This window comes from Mizuhopecten yessoensis, unplaced genomic scaffold (assembly GCF_002113885.1).
Source record: "Mizuhopecten yessoensis strain PY_sf001 unplaced genomic scaffold, ASM211388v2 scaffold3627, whole genome shotgun sequence".
Taxonomy (NCBI): Eukaryota; Metazoa; Mollusca; class Bivalvia; order Pectinida; family Pectinidae; genus Mizuhopecten; species Mizuhopecten yessoensis.
This window is the reverse complement of record NW_018405139.1, coordinates 421155-438895: the sequence shown is the minus strand read 5'-3', so window position 1 is coordinate 438895 and position 17741 is coordinate 421155. Positions and strand designations below refer to the sequence as shown.

The following is a 17741-nucleotide window of genomic DNA, read 5'->3' as shown; positions in this document are numbered from 1 at the left end:
GTCCAATACATGACACACTGCCTATAATGACATACTGTCTATTACAATCTTCAGTCTGGTGTCTGATAATTGAAACACTGCCTACAATGACATACTGCCCATAATAACACACTGCCTATACTAACCCCTGTATGTTGTCTGGACATACTGACTAATATAGAATCATGTCTTTAAAAACCTCTTTCCATTACAACAAATTATCTTCTGTCTATAACATGCTACTTAACGCTTTCACCCCTATATAACTTCAGTAGACTTTAACATGCATTGATATGGATGAGTCCATTATGGTCTACAGTGGTGAAAGGGTTATAATGACACCCTTTCAGCTAACAGCTCATTTTTCTCCATTGAACCGTTAATGGTCATTATATGTAGGTTCCTTTTAAACATGGATTTCAAATTACCGATAGATCCTAGGTTATTTGTATACTTTATATATCCTGATAAAAACTCTTACTTTCGTTATGGCTGTTTACAATAAAAAAAAATATGAAAGTTCCGAGTGCTGTTCTATCTCCAATGTAGCAGAAAGGACATCTTGTTTGTTGGCATAACAACATAAAATCCACCAGTAAACAAACCAATATGGTGGACTTAGTTTTAATGCCTGCCATAAAACACTTAATGCGTATATGAACATAAAGCTTGCATTATTCCTCGGCCAGCATCTTAGTAACATATGGCAAGTAACAACTTCACATCAGAAAGAGAGGAAAGTAAAAATAATGAAAGATACTGAATACACATAGAATGACTAGCTTCACATATCCAGCATAGCTGTCAAGAGTTAATAGGAGCATGAAGGTTCCTTTCATCTCGATGTGCATAAAGCTTGTAACAAAGATTTTTTACACACAGTAAAGCCCCCCCTTAAAACAGGGATGCATAAACATTTGAATTGTGCAATATTATATCAGATTCTATTTGAAATATATTTTGGAATATTGATTAATGTGTGTGTACATGTATACAAACACAACAATAAAAACCAGCGAAACAGAAACAGAAACAAAATTGAAGTTTATTGCAGTGATTCAATCACCCCACATAGTTATATAGTTCAATCCATGCCAAACATCAAAGGAAGACAACAACCAAATATTCCGTAGAATACAAGTTATGACTACATCAAAATTTGTAGAAAATAATGTCAATCATTGACAAGAAAGAATATCATCACATTTCTATCTTTAAATAAGATTTCTTATAATTCAAAGCACTAATATTTCAAAGCAAAACATTCATGTCCACCCAACCGACTACAGCAGTGCAGTAACCTGTCTGAACCCTGTCAATCTGGAAACCTGTACATACCAGACCTTCAATCTGAAAACCTGTACATACCAGACCTTCAATCTGAAAACCTGTACACTATACCAGACCTTCAATCTGAAAACCTGTACATACCAGATCTTCAATCTGTAAACCTGTACATACCAGACCTTCAATCTGGAAACCTGTACATACCAGACCTTCAATCTGAAAACCTGTACATACCAGACCAATCTGTAAATCTGTACATACCAGACCTTCAATCTGTAAACCTGTACATACCAGACCTTCAATCTGTAAATCTGTACATTCCAGACCTTCAATCTGAAAACCTGTACATACCAGACCTTCAATCTGAAAACCCGTACATACCAGACCTTCAATCTGATAACCTGTACATACCAGACCTTCAATCTGAAAACCTGTACATACCAGACCTTTAATCTGAAAACCTGTAAATACCAGACCTTCAATCTGTAAACCTGTACATACCAGACCTTCAATCTGAAAACCTGTACATACCAGACTTTCAATCTGAAAACCTGTACATACCAGACCTTCAACTAGGTCATGATGGATACAATACTTCCTGGGACGTAACCTGTGAAAACTGACCATTCACTGATTTCTCACAAAATATTAAGCTCAGAATTGTGGAAGTGTTCAGTTCACACTTGTTCAATGTACTTGTATTTCTCCATCTAGCTGAGTAAAGTTTTGAAACATATCTGATAACACTGGACAAAATATATAGTTCTCTATCTAGTGTAAAGCCTGTTGACAATTTAATGTTTAGAAAAAATACCCCACTGAATTAATACGCGAAAAATATACCAGATATAGTACACAATAAATAACCAGAGATACTATGCAAAAGTATACCAGATATGATACACAATAAAATACCACAGAGATAATATGCAAAATTATTATACCTTCTGTTAAAATCTCGTAATCTGATTGGTTGAGAAAGATGTGAACATTTTCAATGTTACTTGCTCATTTTACAAAGATAAAGAAGACAGGGTGACATTCCAAAAAATATCACATGCGCCAAGCGTATGCGTACACAGTTTGTCCCAGTGCCAGGGTGTTATTCCAAAAATTGTTACATACGCCAAACGTATGCGTGCACGGTTCGTCCCAGTGCCAGGGTGTTATCAAATCACATTCATGGTTGGTTCATTCGACAACTGTTGAGATGAAGTCTTGGTTTATGTCAAATCAACACAAGGACCTTTAAAAATGGTGAAGTGGTGAAACACCTAAACATGACACTCGGTATAATAAAATAAAAATCACATTCATGAGAGGGCGATATTGCATATTTTCACCCCAAGGAAAGCATTGTTGACCTCGGCTTCGCCTTGGTCAACAATGCTTCCTTGGGGTGAAAATATGCAATATCGCCCTCTCATGAATGTGAATATGCCACAGAGATAAAATGCAAAAATATATATCAGATATAATACACAATAAAATACCACAGAGATAATATTCAAAGATATAACAGAGATAAAATGCAAAAATATACCAGAGATAATATGAGATAATATGCAAAAATTTACTAGAGATAATATGCAAAAATATACCACAGAGATAAAATGCAAAAATATATACCAGATATGATACACAATAAAATACCAGAGATAATATGAAAAAATATACCACACAAAATATGCAAAAAAATACCACACAAACAGTATGCAAAAATATATCACAGAGATAATAAGAATAAATATACCACAGAAATAATATGCAAAATTATACGAAAACATCAAAAACATGAAAAGTATTCATCCTCAAAATATTTTTCTCTCTTGATTGGTCAGTTTACAATGAAATGTAACAAAAGTGTTATTTGACAAGCCAGAAATACTAATATTACCATAAGATCTGATAACTTACTCTTGTTTGTTGTCTGTTGAGCTGTTCTCTGCTGGAAGTTCTAGTTCTATCTCCTTCTTTGTCACACCAGCTTCGTCACTGTAATAGAAACAAAATAGTAACTCAGACCAGTATTACACGCCACTGTAATAGCAACAAAATAGTAACTCTGACCAGTATTACACGTCACTGTAATAGAAACAAAATAGTAACTCAGACCAGTATTACACGTCACTGTAATCACTGTAATAGAAACAAAATAGTAACTCAGACCAGTATTACACCAACACAGTATTGTCCTATTCACAGATGATTTGATCAAATCTAAAAAATATTGAGTTTGTTATTTCTTCAGACCATTGTACACCTTGGATACTTCATAAATCAAATTGGTAAGTAGAGCAATTCCTCACTATACTGCCAGTGACAGTCCAGTAAAATATTGGCACTATAAAGGAGTTTCACAATAATCAAGGGTTATCAGAGAAATTATAAAGAAAATGAAAATATGACATTAAATACGTTGGCAGTAAGGAAGATGGCTGATGAAACAATAAATTAAGGGACATTATATCAAGATTTTAATGGAATTGATTTGAAATGAAAGAGAAATTTGGGACATAACAAACATAATTTGTAGTTAATATTTATGATAAATCTCAAATAGTCAAGACTCATATATTTCTTGTTCATTTCTAGGTGATGGGCAGCAGTTTTATTCTGTTTACCGTTGTCTTAGTTTGATTACAATATTTGGTTAATAGCAGATATATAACTAGGGAAAGTAAGCAATTTGGGCTCAAAATACCCCCACTCCTTCAGAACAAAGTAGGAAGATGATGAATTAATTTTTTAAGAGGGGTCACGTTGGCTAAATGGTTAAGGCGTCTGACAATCTGCTGACCGCTAGCCCTCCACCACTGGGTCGAGGGTTTGAGGCCTACGTGGGGCAGTTGTCAGGTACTGACCGTAGGTCGATGGTTTTTTCTCCGGGAACTCCGGTCCTTAAATGACCATAGCTGTTAATAGGATGTAAAACACAAACAAACCAAACCAAACATTTTAAGTAAAAGCGCCCTTGACCTATCATACCCTTGACCTATCATGCCCTTGACCTATCATGCCCTTGACCTATCATGCCCTTGACCTATCATGCCCTTGACCAATCATGCCCATGTTGTCGAAGGACATGTGGAATTTTCATCTAAATCGCTGACTATAATGATAGTACATAAAGATTGCAACAGTTAATTCTATTTTTAGTTCAAGTGACATTACCTTCGACCAATCACATCAATATTAAATCTTATTCCATTTTTAGCTTAAGTGACCTTACATTTTCACCAATCACATTGATATTTAACCTTGTTTGAGGTATGTGTCAAAGGTTCGTATTTTTCTGAAGTTTCATCAGTATGTTTCAACCGTGAGGGTGAAATTCTATCTTTTATTAAGTGAACTTTGACCTCTGACCGATTATGATCATGATAGACCTTCTCTGTTTTACTTGGCAGTTAAATATACCTTTGAAGTTCATAAAAAACGAAAACAACCAATGGGGTGATGAGAAGAGTGATGGTGAGATTCTACTTTTAGTAAGTGACCTTGACCTTTGACCAATCATGTACTATGTCCATAGAAATACTTGCCCATGGTACATCAAAGGTTAACTTACCAATGAAGTTTCATCAAAATCTGTCAGGAAATACAGCCACTAATGCGATAAGTAGTAAAACTCAAATTTTAGAAATACTAACCTTGATATTTTATTTGATCATGACAATACTCATAATAATGATTTAAATGATATCTGAATTTATGATTGCCATTTTACTGTAACAGAACTGGGTTAGGTGATGACTGGTGAACGGCTACCTCAATATTGGTGTGAGTGTCTTTCTATCTGCTGTTACATCACAAATCATAACTTGAAAATAAATTTCTATTTCATCAAATCTAAGTTATTAATATAGGTTTGGCACCAAAAAAGCAACCACTACCCTGTCAATAGATGTTGCTCATGTCAACAAGAAATCAACATGTGTACTAATATAGCGTTAATCACCCTGCCAGGAGTCCAACCCTCGGCCTTTCACCTTGATCAGAGCTGATCCCCAGGTAATTCCTCTAACTAACCATTCCTGTCTCTGCCCTACTAATCACCTTTACATCCAATTTACCAGCACAGGTAATTGCAATCAACACTACCTTGAAACATACTGGTCAGATGACAGGTGAAAACAAAGGATGGCAATCAACAGGTGATAACTGATACAGGTAAGGACCAGTGTCACCAGCAATTATAGGGCAGAGGCAAATAACACGGTCTAGTGAACACACTATACAGGTAGCTTCTGGACATCAAAGGTTGTAGGGGTGGGGGAACTAACTGAATCTAGCAGAAAGTGGGTTCAAACAGTGGGGACACAGTTCACTGACAACTGTCTGTCCAGGTAGGTATACAGGTAGGGTAGGGTAAAAGAGGAGTGAAAATTTGCATATCATTTATCATTGCATCAGGACATGGGGCTGAAATTAGCAACCTATAGCTAGGTACATAGACTGGTAAAGTGTGTTGATTACCAATAGCCTAAAGGCACTTACAGATAAATTATGTCTAAATATATATAATCAAACATCAAATGACTGGGGGAGCTGAATCATAAGACGAGTGGATGTGATGGGGACATGCCTGAGTGACCACAGGTAGCTTCTAGACACTAACTCTGGACAAAGGGTGGCTGTTTTACCTGACTATTGGGGGATCAATCACTGGGTAACTCCCTATAGGTACTGGTAGGGATGGTGCCATACTGGCCCCGGTCAACACACATTACCATTCTATAACTAAAGAAAATTCTTTACATTTTTAGTATCAAGTTTGTTACAGTAGAACTGAAGCATGTTTCAACCAGAAATCAAAGTTGGTAGTTATCTTGAATATGTATTCCAGAATAAAAATATGTCGGTCTTGAGTAGGGAAAATCATGTATTTATGAAGTTTCCGTGATGCTATTGGAGTCAGTCACTATCATGATCATCTGGAGTTCAAATCTAAAATCATGGTTGTTTATGAGTGTTTGTGCAGGACTATTACTATGAAATTGAAAGCTTTTAAAGTAAAATTAAGGTCTAAAATATCCAGCCATTTACAAATCCTCAAAATACAAAAATCTAAATCATACTTGCCAACTTTTTGAAAATTTCCATGGGGGAGATTACACATTTTCAGAATTAAAAGCATCCATAAAATGAGTGTATGTACTCCAAAGAGAAAACATAACACTTTTAAATGACATCTTTTGAGCTGTTCTTTCAGATGAATTCATCAGATCTTTGAAAATAGGAATAATTAAGCAAATTCACTGGTTGAAAATGCTAAATTTGGGCCCAAATCGGGAGTCTCCCTCCTAAATAAGTAGGGTGGGCAAGTATCCTTAATATTTAACATGGATGTACCTAATCTCACCATATAAACACAAAACACCCTAAAATCTAACACTGGTCAGTAAGTAGACTTAACATCTAGAAATTAATTACCTTGTAACAAATTTTTGATTTAATGAATTTTAATTTTTGGGTCCTTTTCAAGGCTTGTACAAACTCAGTCAATGGTTAGGTTGGAAATATGATGTAACTCAACAATTTACAGAAGATGTGACATGTATAATAATTAAAGACAAAATGTTCATTACAAGGTATCTTGAGCTTACCAAATATGGTCGAAGTAACATCAAATGTCTGCAAAACTTACCTAGTATACAAGTGTAATCTTGATTAGCAAGTGTCTGTTAGAGCATTTTTGTGTCACAACATACAAGAGGCCAAAGGGGTCTGAAGACTTTCATCTGAATTGCCTTATCATTTGAATGTCATTGTGACATTGATTTTAAATTTGACCACATTATTGACTTTAAATTTGACCTCATTATTGACTTTAAATCTGACCTCATTGTTGACCTTAAATTTGACCTCATTATTGACTTTAAATCTGACCTCATTATTGACTTTAAATTTGACCTCATTATGTACTTAAAATTTGACCTCATTACCTTAAAACAATCTTTTAGAATTTATTCTTGCCTCACAGTCCACAATATGAAACCCTTGAAGTCATGACCTCAATCATTTGTCAAAGGTTACTTAAATAATGTGCATATACACATTTTTGCTTCCTTGAAAAAAATGCAGTGTTGATATTCACCATAACTTCATCTTTATCATCAATTTATTTTTTCATCATTGATTGTTTGTCTTTCACAATATCTGTTCTCTGTTTCATATGTTGATGTTCATTCATGTTAGCTTGATGAAAAAGTTTTGTGAGTAAGTTTCATATTTAGAGAATGAAATTTGCAATCAAAATTTGAATGAAAAAAGTGAAATTAGACCCCTGTAACATATTTTACACATATGACCTTGAAAGAATTAAGGTCAACTTCATTTATATCAGGAATCTTTAGAGCATTACATCCTAATGAAACTATAATAGCCCTTAGCCAGCACTTAAAGTTGACCTATGACCTCAATACAATTTATCAGAAAAAGATTCACACTTTATAGTCTAAAAACCTTGGAACTGATGGTGCTTTTGATGAGGTTAAAGTTTCTAGCATGGTAACTAACCCCTGTGACTTTGAAACTAGGTCAAGGTCATTTTCATGATAAAACTTAACAGCATTTCAGCTGACGTACCTTCCTCTTGGTCATATATATCATGAACTTACATTTCAATTATTCAAGAAGGGTTGTTTAAAGAAAAATATGTGTTTGAAGAAAGGAAGAAAATTGGTGGACAACAAACCCCAAACCATATCATAAGCTCACAAGCAAATTGTGCAGGGGAGCTAAAATATGGTATGATAATAAAATAATTAAAACATTTTTCTGAAGCTGGATTTTACTTAGCCACTGCAACATATGTTTGGTGAATTATTTTAAAGAAATAGAAAATGAAATACCAATTTCTTAACCCACATCTGATAAAAATGCTAGCTTACCTAGTAAAATTAACAAGTTAAAGAGAATGTTTGCGAGTGAAATAATTAAATGTTTAACCTTGCTTTATGTATTCCTAAACGGATCATTGTTAGTTACTGGAGAATGTATCACATCTGTAGGCAGAGCTGGACAACTGTACAACACAGATATTTCCTGAACATGTAATCCCAGCCATTTGCGGGAGGTAAATCTCCTATCAGTGACCTCTCATGTTCCTGCCTAAAACAATCAAACTGCTTCCTCATAACATACACAAAATGCTCTTCACCAAGACCGATTCATTGGTGATTTGAATGTGACATTTGACTCCAGCCCATTCTGTTTTCTTTGCTGGTTGACTCATCATAGGGATATCATATTGAAGCAGTAATGCTGATTTATTGTCGGCTAAAACCTGCTGAATGTGGATACATGAGAAATGGTGCTGATTTAGTCCCAGTTAAGCCATACATTCCAAACATGGCTCCTTGATTAGAATTCTTTAACCCTTAACAGCAGTGAAATACAATTACTGGATTAACGCTTATCAAACATATTCATCTGCTTAAAATCAGATGAATGGTTTCATGCAATTGCTATTTTTTCTTTTTGACATTAATTCATAAAAGCAATCTGAAGTTTGGTTCCTGACAAGACAAAAACACAAAACATTTTTTAGCAAGTAACCTTCACCTTTGACTTCTGACCTCCTTCCTAAGCAATCTGTTATCTGAAATTTGAGTAACAGTGCTGAATTCACTCATATTACCCAATGTGGGTCAAACACAGACAGACAAATTGATTATACCTGTCTGTCACAAACTGCCTCTATTTGCCAGCAGGAGCAGGAGAGTTGTTTGAATTCTATTTAAACACAGTTGATCAATTTAAATGAGTGGCATCAATTTTTTATAGTTAATCTCAATATGAGTCCATGTTTAACAATATAAAGTAAATTGATTGTAAACGCATTTTTTTTTTTTTTTTTTGACTCAAACTTTTGATAATGTGCTGGCTATTTTCAGTGCAACAAGTTGCCAACTCTGGCACAAAAACCAAACAAGCAAACCAGATTAAAATACTGACTAGAATAAATTTTTAATTAATGTACGGACTAGATTTAATTGCTATTTAATACACTGTTTAGATTGACTTGCTGGTAATACAGTGACAAGATCAATTATTATTTTAACTGTAGGATATGATATCACAATGACCTTTACCCTTTAAAACTGATCAGTATCATTGCATATTTGCAGTCCAGTTTTAAAAGGTGCAAACCAGTTTCCATTTGGCTTTTAAATAATAATGAAATACCTAAAACTTGAGTTCATGAGAAAGTTAAATGTAACTGACCAACTGCCATTTTAATCTGTATCTTTCAATATATTGATACCCTACAAAATGTAATCATATGAACATTATCAATCTAGTCTGAATCTATTTCTTCAAGTTTTCTCATACTTGATTTCTGATAATCTCCATTTCTTTAGATTTTTTAGAACTATTGTCTATATCAAGGAAGAAGGCATCAAACTTATGTTGTCTATTTAGTACTAGGTGTGGGAATCAAATTTGTGTTTCTAGCAATGTAAAAGAAAGCATTCACAAAATGTTATCTAGTGATGGAAGGGGGCAACAAACACACTTGTCTATCTAGTGATGGAAGAGGGCAACAAACACACTTGTCTATCTAGTGATGGAAGAGGGCAACAAACACACTTGTCTATCTAGGGATGGAAGGGGGCAACAAACACATCAACTTGTCTATCTAGTGATGGAAGGGGTAACAAGCACACTTGTCTATCTAGTGATGGAAGGGGGCAACAAACACATAAACATGTCTATCTAGTGATGGAAGGGGGCAACAGACACATAAACTTGTCTATCTAGTGATGGAAGGGGGCAAGAAACACATGAACTTGTCTATCTAGTGATGGAAGGGGGCAACAAACACATGAACTTGTCTATCTAGTGATGAAAGGGGCAACAAACACATCAACTTGTCTATCTAGTGATGGAAGGGGGCAACAAACACATAGACATGTCTATCTAGTGATGGAAGGGGGCAACAAACACATGAATTTGTCTATCTAGTGATGGAAGGGGCAACAAACACATAAACATGTCTATAAACACATAAACATGTCTATCTAGTGGTGGAAGGGAGCATCAAACACACCATCTTGTCTATCTAGTGATGGAAGGGGCAACAAACACATAAACTTGTCTATCTAGTGATGGAAGGGGGCAACAAACACATAGACATGTCGATCTAGTGATGGAAGGGGGCAACAAACACATGAACTTGTCTATCTAGTGATGGAAGGGGGCAACAAACACATAAACATGTCTATCTAGTGATGGAAGGGGCAACAAACACATAAACATGTCTATCTAGTGGTGGAAGGGAGCATCAAACACACCATCTTGTCTATCTAGTGATGGAAGGGGCAACAAACACATAAACATGTCCATCTAGTGGTGGAAGGGGGCATCAAACACATCAACTTGTCTATCTAGTGATGGAAGGGGGCAACATGTCTATCTAGTGATGGAAGGGGCAACAAACACATGAACTTGTCTATCTAGTGATGGAAGGGGGCAACAAACACATAAAAATGTCTATCTAGTGATGGAAGGGGCCAACAGACACCAAACATGTCTATCTAGTGATGGAAGGGGCAACAAACACATGAACTTATCTATCTAGTGATGGAAGGGGGCAACAAACACATAAACTTGTCTATCTAGTGATGGAAGGCAGCAACAAACACATAGACATGTCTATCTAGTGATGGAAGGGGGCAACAAACACATGAACTTGTCTATCTAGTGATGGAAGGGGCAACAAACACATAAACATGCTTATCTAGTGGTGGAAGGGAGCATCAAACACACCAACTTGTCTATCTAGTGATGGAAGGGGCAACAAACACATAAACATGTCTATCTGTGATGGAGGGGGCAACAAACACATAAACATGTCTATCTGTGATGGAGGGGGCAACAAACACATAAACATGTCTATCTAGTGATGGAAGGGGGCAACAAACACATGAACAGGTCTATCTAGTGATGGAAGGGGGCAACAAACACATAAACATGTCTATCTAGGGATGGAAGGGACAACAAACACACTTGTCTATCTAGTGGTGGAAGGGGGCATCAGACACATAAACTTGTCTATCTAGTGATGGAAGGGACAACAAACACATAAACATGTCTATCTAGGGATGGAAGGGACAACAAACACACTTGTATATCTAGTGATGGAAGGGGGCAACAAAAACATAAACATGTCTATCTAGTGATGGAGGGGGCAACAAACACATAATCATGTCTATCTAGTGATGGAAGGGGGCAACAAACACATCAACTTGTCTATCTAGTGATGGAAGGGGGCAAAAAACACAAACCATGTCTATCTAGTGATGGAAGGGGGCAACAAACACATGAACTTGTCTTTCTAGTGATGGAAGGGGGCAATAAACACACTTGTCTATCTAGTGGGGGAAGGGGGCAACAAGCACATAACCTTGTCTATCTAGTGATGGAAAAGGGGCAACAAACACATGAACGTGTCTATCTAGTGATGGAAAGGGGCAACAAACACATGAACTTGTATATCTAGTGATGGAAGGGGGCAATAAACACACTTGTCTATCTAGTGATGGAGGGACAACAAACACATGAACTTGTCTTTCTAGTGATGGAAGGGGGCAAAAACCACAAACCATGTCTATCTAGTGGTGGAAGGGAGCATCAAACACACCATCTTGTCTATCTAGTGATGGAATGGGCAACAAACACATGAACTTTTCTATCTAGTGATGGAAGGGGCAACAAGCGCATTGTCTATCTAGTGGTGGAAGGGTGCATCAGACACATAAACTTGTCTATCTAGCGATGGAAAGGGGCAACAAACACATGAACTTTTCTATCTAGTGATGGAAGGGAGAACAAACACACTTGTCTATCTAGCGATGGAAAGGGGCAACAAACACATGAACTTGTATATCTAGTGATGGAAGGGGGCAAAAACCACAAACCATGTCTATCTAGTGATGGAAGGGACAACAAACACACTTGTCTATCTAGTGGTGGAAGGGGGCAACAAGCACATAAACTTGTCTATCTAGTGATGGAAAGGGGCAACAAACACATGAACTTGTCTATCTAGTGATGGAAGGCAGCAACAAACACATAGACATGTCTATCTAGTGATGGAAGGGGGCAACAAAAACATAAACATGTCTATCTAGTGATGGAAGGGACAACAAACACTCTTGTCTATCTAGTGATGGAAGGGGGCAACAAACATCAACTTGTCTATCTAGTGATGGAAGGGGGCAACAAAAACATAAACATGTCTATCTAGTGATGGAAGGGACAACAAACACATGAACTTGTCTATCTAGTGATGGAAAGGGCAACAAACACATAAACCTGTCTATCTAGTGGTGGAAGGGGGCAACAGACACATAAACATGTCTATCTAGTGATGGAAGGGGCAACAAACACATAAACATGTCTATCTAGTGATGGAATGGGCAACAAACACATGAACTTGTCTATCTAGTGATGGAAAGGGCAACAAACACATAAACATGTCTATCTAGTGGTGGAAGGGGGCAACAGACACATAAACATGTCTATCTAGTGATGGAAGGGGGCAACAAACACATCAACTTGTCTATCTAGTGATGGAAGGGGGCAACAGACACATGAACTTGTCTTTCTAGTGATGGAAGGGGGCAACAAACACACCAACTTGTCTATCTAGTGATGGAAGGGGGCAACAAACACATCAACATGTCTATCTAGTGATGGAAGGGGGCAACAGACACATGAACTTGTCTTTCTAGTGATTGAAGGGGGCAACAAACACACCAACTTGTCTATCTAGTGATGGAAGGGGGCACCAAACACACCACCTTGTCTAACTAGTGATGGAAGGGGGCAACAAACACAAGAACTTGTCTATCTAGTGATGGAAGGGGCAACAAACACATAAACATGTCTATCTAGTTATGGAGGGGGCAACAAACACATAAACATGTCTATCTAGTTATGGAGGGGGCAACAAACACATAAACATGTCTATCTAGGGCTGGAAGGGGGCAACAAACACATAAACTTGTCTATCTAGGGATGGAAGGGGGCAACAAACACATAAACATGTCTACCTAGTGATGGAAGGGGGCAACAAACACATGAACTTGTCTATCTAGTGATGGAAGGGGCAACAAACACATAAACATGTCTATCTAGGGATGGAAGGGGGCAACAAACACATAAACATGGCTATCTAGTGATGGCAGGGGGCAACAAACACATGAACTTGTCTATCTAGTGATGGAAGGGACAACAAACACACTTGTCTATCTAGTGATGGAAGGGGGCAACAGACACATAAACTTGTCTATCTAGTGATGGAAGGGGGCAACAAACACTTCAACTTGTCTATCTAGTGATGGAAGGGGGCAACAGACACATGAACTTGTCTTTCTAGTGATGGAAGGGGCAACAAACACATAAACATGTCTATCTAGGGATGGAAGGGGGCAACAAACACATAAACATGTCTATCTAGTGACGGAAGGGGGCAACAAACACATGAACTTGTCTATCTAGTGATGGAAGGGGCAACAAACACATGTTGTTTTCTAGTGTTGGGATAACAACACCGACAATAAGTTACTTTCTAGTATAGAAATGCTTATCTTATCTAGCATTAGTGTGGTGTGAATGTCTGGGTATGTATGCATGGATGTGTATGTATCAGTGCGCATATATCAGTGTGATATGTATTGGGAAGGGGAGTATCAATTTTTTTTATAATTGTCTTTCTTAAGAAGAACAAGAGGTCCAAGGGTCTTAGCGGTCACCTGAGTTATATCATAGGTACTGGTAGCTTTATTTTATTGTTTAAATGTGTTGTGGAAATCAGCATGTAAACTAAGTGAAATACAATACTTGTCATGTCATCAAAGGATAAGAATTTGAAAATATTGATAAATGTTCCCTTTGGGGCCCCGCCCTAGCCCCTGGGGATCTGGTAGGAATCCTAATTTTACAATGTAATAACCTCATTCACCAAAGATGATTTTGACTAAGTTTGAGTAATTTTCTGCCGAAAAAATGGATAAAATATACCCAAAAATGTTATTTCCCTATGTAAACTATATTAACTTTACCCCCTCCCCAAGGGAGAATGGATGGCTTGAGGGTCCTGAAATTTACAATTTAAATAAAGCCCCTGATGATCTTTCTTTTTATGCACTGAAATTGAATGTAGAACATCTGAGTCTGGAGAAGAAGATTTTTGAAATATTGGTTAATTCTCACCAAGTAAAAATAATCAGTGATGAATGTATTTATCTTTATTTTTTATATTAACATACAGAAATATTCCGCAGTAAACTAACACATGAAGGCAGAGCTGAAAATGCACAGTTTCGGAGCCCTGTGACAAATAAAAAACAAGAGGCCCAGATGGTCTGTATCGCTCACCTGGATATGTTTCAAGTACAGTACTTGATATGAGGTTAAGATAAAGCACTTCATGGTAAGTACTGTATGTACATTTGAAATTTCAGAAAGATCCATCCAGTATTTCTGGAGATGTAGCGAATATATAATATACTTCAAATGTCAAAATCTAAAATGGCAGCTTGGTGGCCATCTTGTTTTAATGAATACACCCTAAGAGTAACAGGCACTACTAGACAACTTGATGAAGACAAAGTTGGGATAAAATCCCTAAATACCTATGGTAGAAGAAGGATTTCAAAGATTTTACCTGTATATCGCCTCACCAGCACCCCCCCATGCCCCGAGGGCCACAACCACTGTTTATACAAAATTGAGTGCCCTTGGCCCAAGGATCCTCCAAACCAAATTGGGATGAAATCGCTTAATCCATATGGTAGAAGGATTTTAAAGGTTTACCTCTATTTCCCTTATTGGGCACCGCTCCTCTGCCCCCAGGGAGGTCACACCTACCATTTATACAAAATTGAATCCCCTTGGACCAAGTATGCTTCAGACTTAATCAGGATAAAATCCCTTTATTCCTACCCTTAAAGAAGGATTTTAAGTTTTTCCTCTACTACCCCTGTTCGGCCCCTCTCCTCTACCCCTTGGGGGGGCCACACCCATCGTTTATACAAAATTGAGTGCCCTTGGCTAAGGATGTTCCAGATCAAATGAGGATGATATCCCTTAATGCCTATAGTAGAAGAAGTATTTCACAGGTTTACCTCTATTTCCCATATTCTGCCCCACCTCTCTGGGGCAAGGGGGCCACACCCACCGTTTATATAAAGTTGAGTCCCCTTGACCCAAGGATGCTTCAGACTAAATTAGGATAAAATCCCTTCATCCCTATGGTAGGATAAGGATTTTAAAGTTTTACCTCTATTTTCCATATTGGGCCCCTCTCCTCTGCCCCGAAGGAGGCCACACCCACCGTTAATACAATATTGAGTGCCCTTGGCCCAAGGATGCTCCAGACCAAATTGCAACAAAATCCCTATATACCTATGGTAGAAGAAGAATTTTAAAGATTTACCGCTATTTCCCCTATTAAGCCCCTTCCCTCCGCCTCCAGGGGGGCCACACCCACTGTTCACACAAAATTGAGTCCCTTTGGACCAAGGATGCTCCAGACTAAATAAGGATAAAATCCCTAAATTCCTGAGTCTGAATTATTCTGACGTTTTATCGACTTTTTTCATATCGGTCTGTCGTCGATTAACGTCAGAACTCCGGCCCTCTATAATATGCGGGAAATATGCGACCCGCGCCTGGAGCGCACTTCAAACTGATATTTTAGAAACAAATCGTCACTTTCACACACATGTCGCACATAGATCGAAAGATCTATTCTTTATGCACTAGGTGGTATCAATAACATGTTTTAAAGATCATTACGAAAAGTATTTTCCAACATTTCTATACCAACCCATGTTTTTAATGGAAATTAGGCCATGAGCAATGTCACATGACTTGACAAGATCTCGCGTTACCGAAGGTATTTCCCAACGTTATGACGTAGGCCTGCGAGATTTTAGTCACGTGGCATTAGAAGGCGGGGCTATCAAAAAACTAGAGTAAAACAGAGTAAGTTTGAAAAAATATGTTTTTAGTGATTTTATTGGTTGTTTGAGGCATGTCATGTATGTTCATCTTGTGCATAAAGAATAGATCTTTCGATCCATTTGCGACATGTGTGTTAAAGTGACGATTTGTTTCTAAAATATCAGTTTGAAGTGCGCTCCGGGCGCGGGGCGCATATTTCCCGCAGATTAAAGAGGGCCGGAGTTCTGACGTTAGTCGACGACAGACCGATATGAAAAAAGTCGATAAAACGTCAGAATAATTCGCACTATAAATCCCTTTGATAGAAGAAGGATTTTAAAAGGTTTTACCTCTATATCTCCTATTGGGCCCCGCCACTCTGTCCCCAGGGGTGCCACACCCACCGTTTATACAAAATGTAAAGCCCTTTGCCCAAGGATGCTCCAGACCAAATTTAGTTAAAATCCACTAAGCCATTCAGGGCTAGTAGTGTTTTAAAGGAAAAGTTGACAGATGGCCGACTGACATACGACGTACAGGCAACAGACGGATGGACAACAGACGCTGTGTCATGGCATAAGGCTCATAGCTCACTTGCCCTTCAGGCAGGTGAGCTAACAATATACCACCAATAGTTTGTCCTTCTTTTACCTGTTCACTAAATTATTTAACATATCCTAAAATATCCCTAGTGAATAGACTTTGTTTTATTAAAAAAATAACGCAAACTAGCAAAAATCTGCATTTTAGCTTCAGTCAGGCATAAACTGGCATGTCTTGACCGCTAAATATGCACATGCCGAATATCTGAGCCTGTTATTTTCTCTTCAGGTTCAACTGGTTGAAACGGTTGAACGGGATACGCAAATGGGGTCCAGGCCAAAACGATGTCAATTAGTTGTTAACTAGGCCATACAATCTTTCAGTAAGTAAATCTTTTATTTATCCCTATTGTATATTTTAGCTTGAGCTTCAGTTATTTTCATCAGCCTTTAAGTCTGAAAAATTGGTGAATTGATGGAGAGATAGCTAGTATTCTCCCAAAAACAAATTCTTCAAAATGAAGAATAAAGTAGTTTTTCATGAATTGTTTGTAATTGTTGAAGTGTATTCCACTGAACTTCAGTCAGCAAAGTTATTAATGTATTCACCTCCAGTTGAGGGGATCAAGAAACTTGTGCAAAACTTTTTTAAGAAACAAGTCTTTTGCACCTGCCCTGTATAAGTGGGCCAACTTTTGCACTTGCCTGAGAGCTAAAACAGGTTGTCCTGGGCTTTGGACAAATGGATTTTTACACCCAATATTGAACTTTAAATTTCTTTATATGTTGCTATGTTTATAAATGGCTATTGTTAAGAAATTAATAAGTAAAATCAAAGCATATGGAACATTAAGAAATGTAGGACATGTAAAATAGTAATCAATTTCAACATCATAAATATATATAGACATAGAGGAAACCTTATACACCTACATCCATCAACTAACTTAAGACGAACCAATTGAGCTACCT

The 17741-nt window shown here is 37.4% G+C and overlaps 1 protein-coding gene across 1 annotated transcript in view; it reads right to left on the bottom strand.

Annotated features, from left to right (window-relative positions):
- LOC110447846 (tRNA (guanine-N(7)-)-methyltransferase non-catalytic subunit wdr4-like) overlaps positions 1-17741 on the bottom strand; it is a 162241-nt gene that overhangs the window by 143330 nt on the left and 1170 nt on the right. Inside the window, exon 2 of the mRNA XM_021493792.1 lies at positions 3184-3261. Within this exon, the coding sequence (XP_021349467.1) occupies positions 3184-3261 (78 nt within the window). The remainder of the gene's footprint in view (positions 1-3183; positions 3262-17741) is intronic.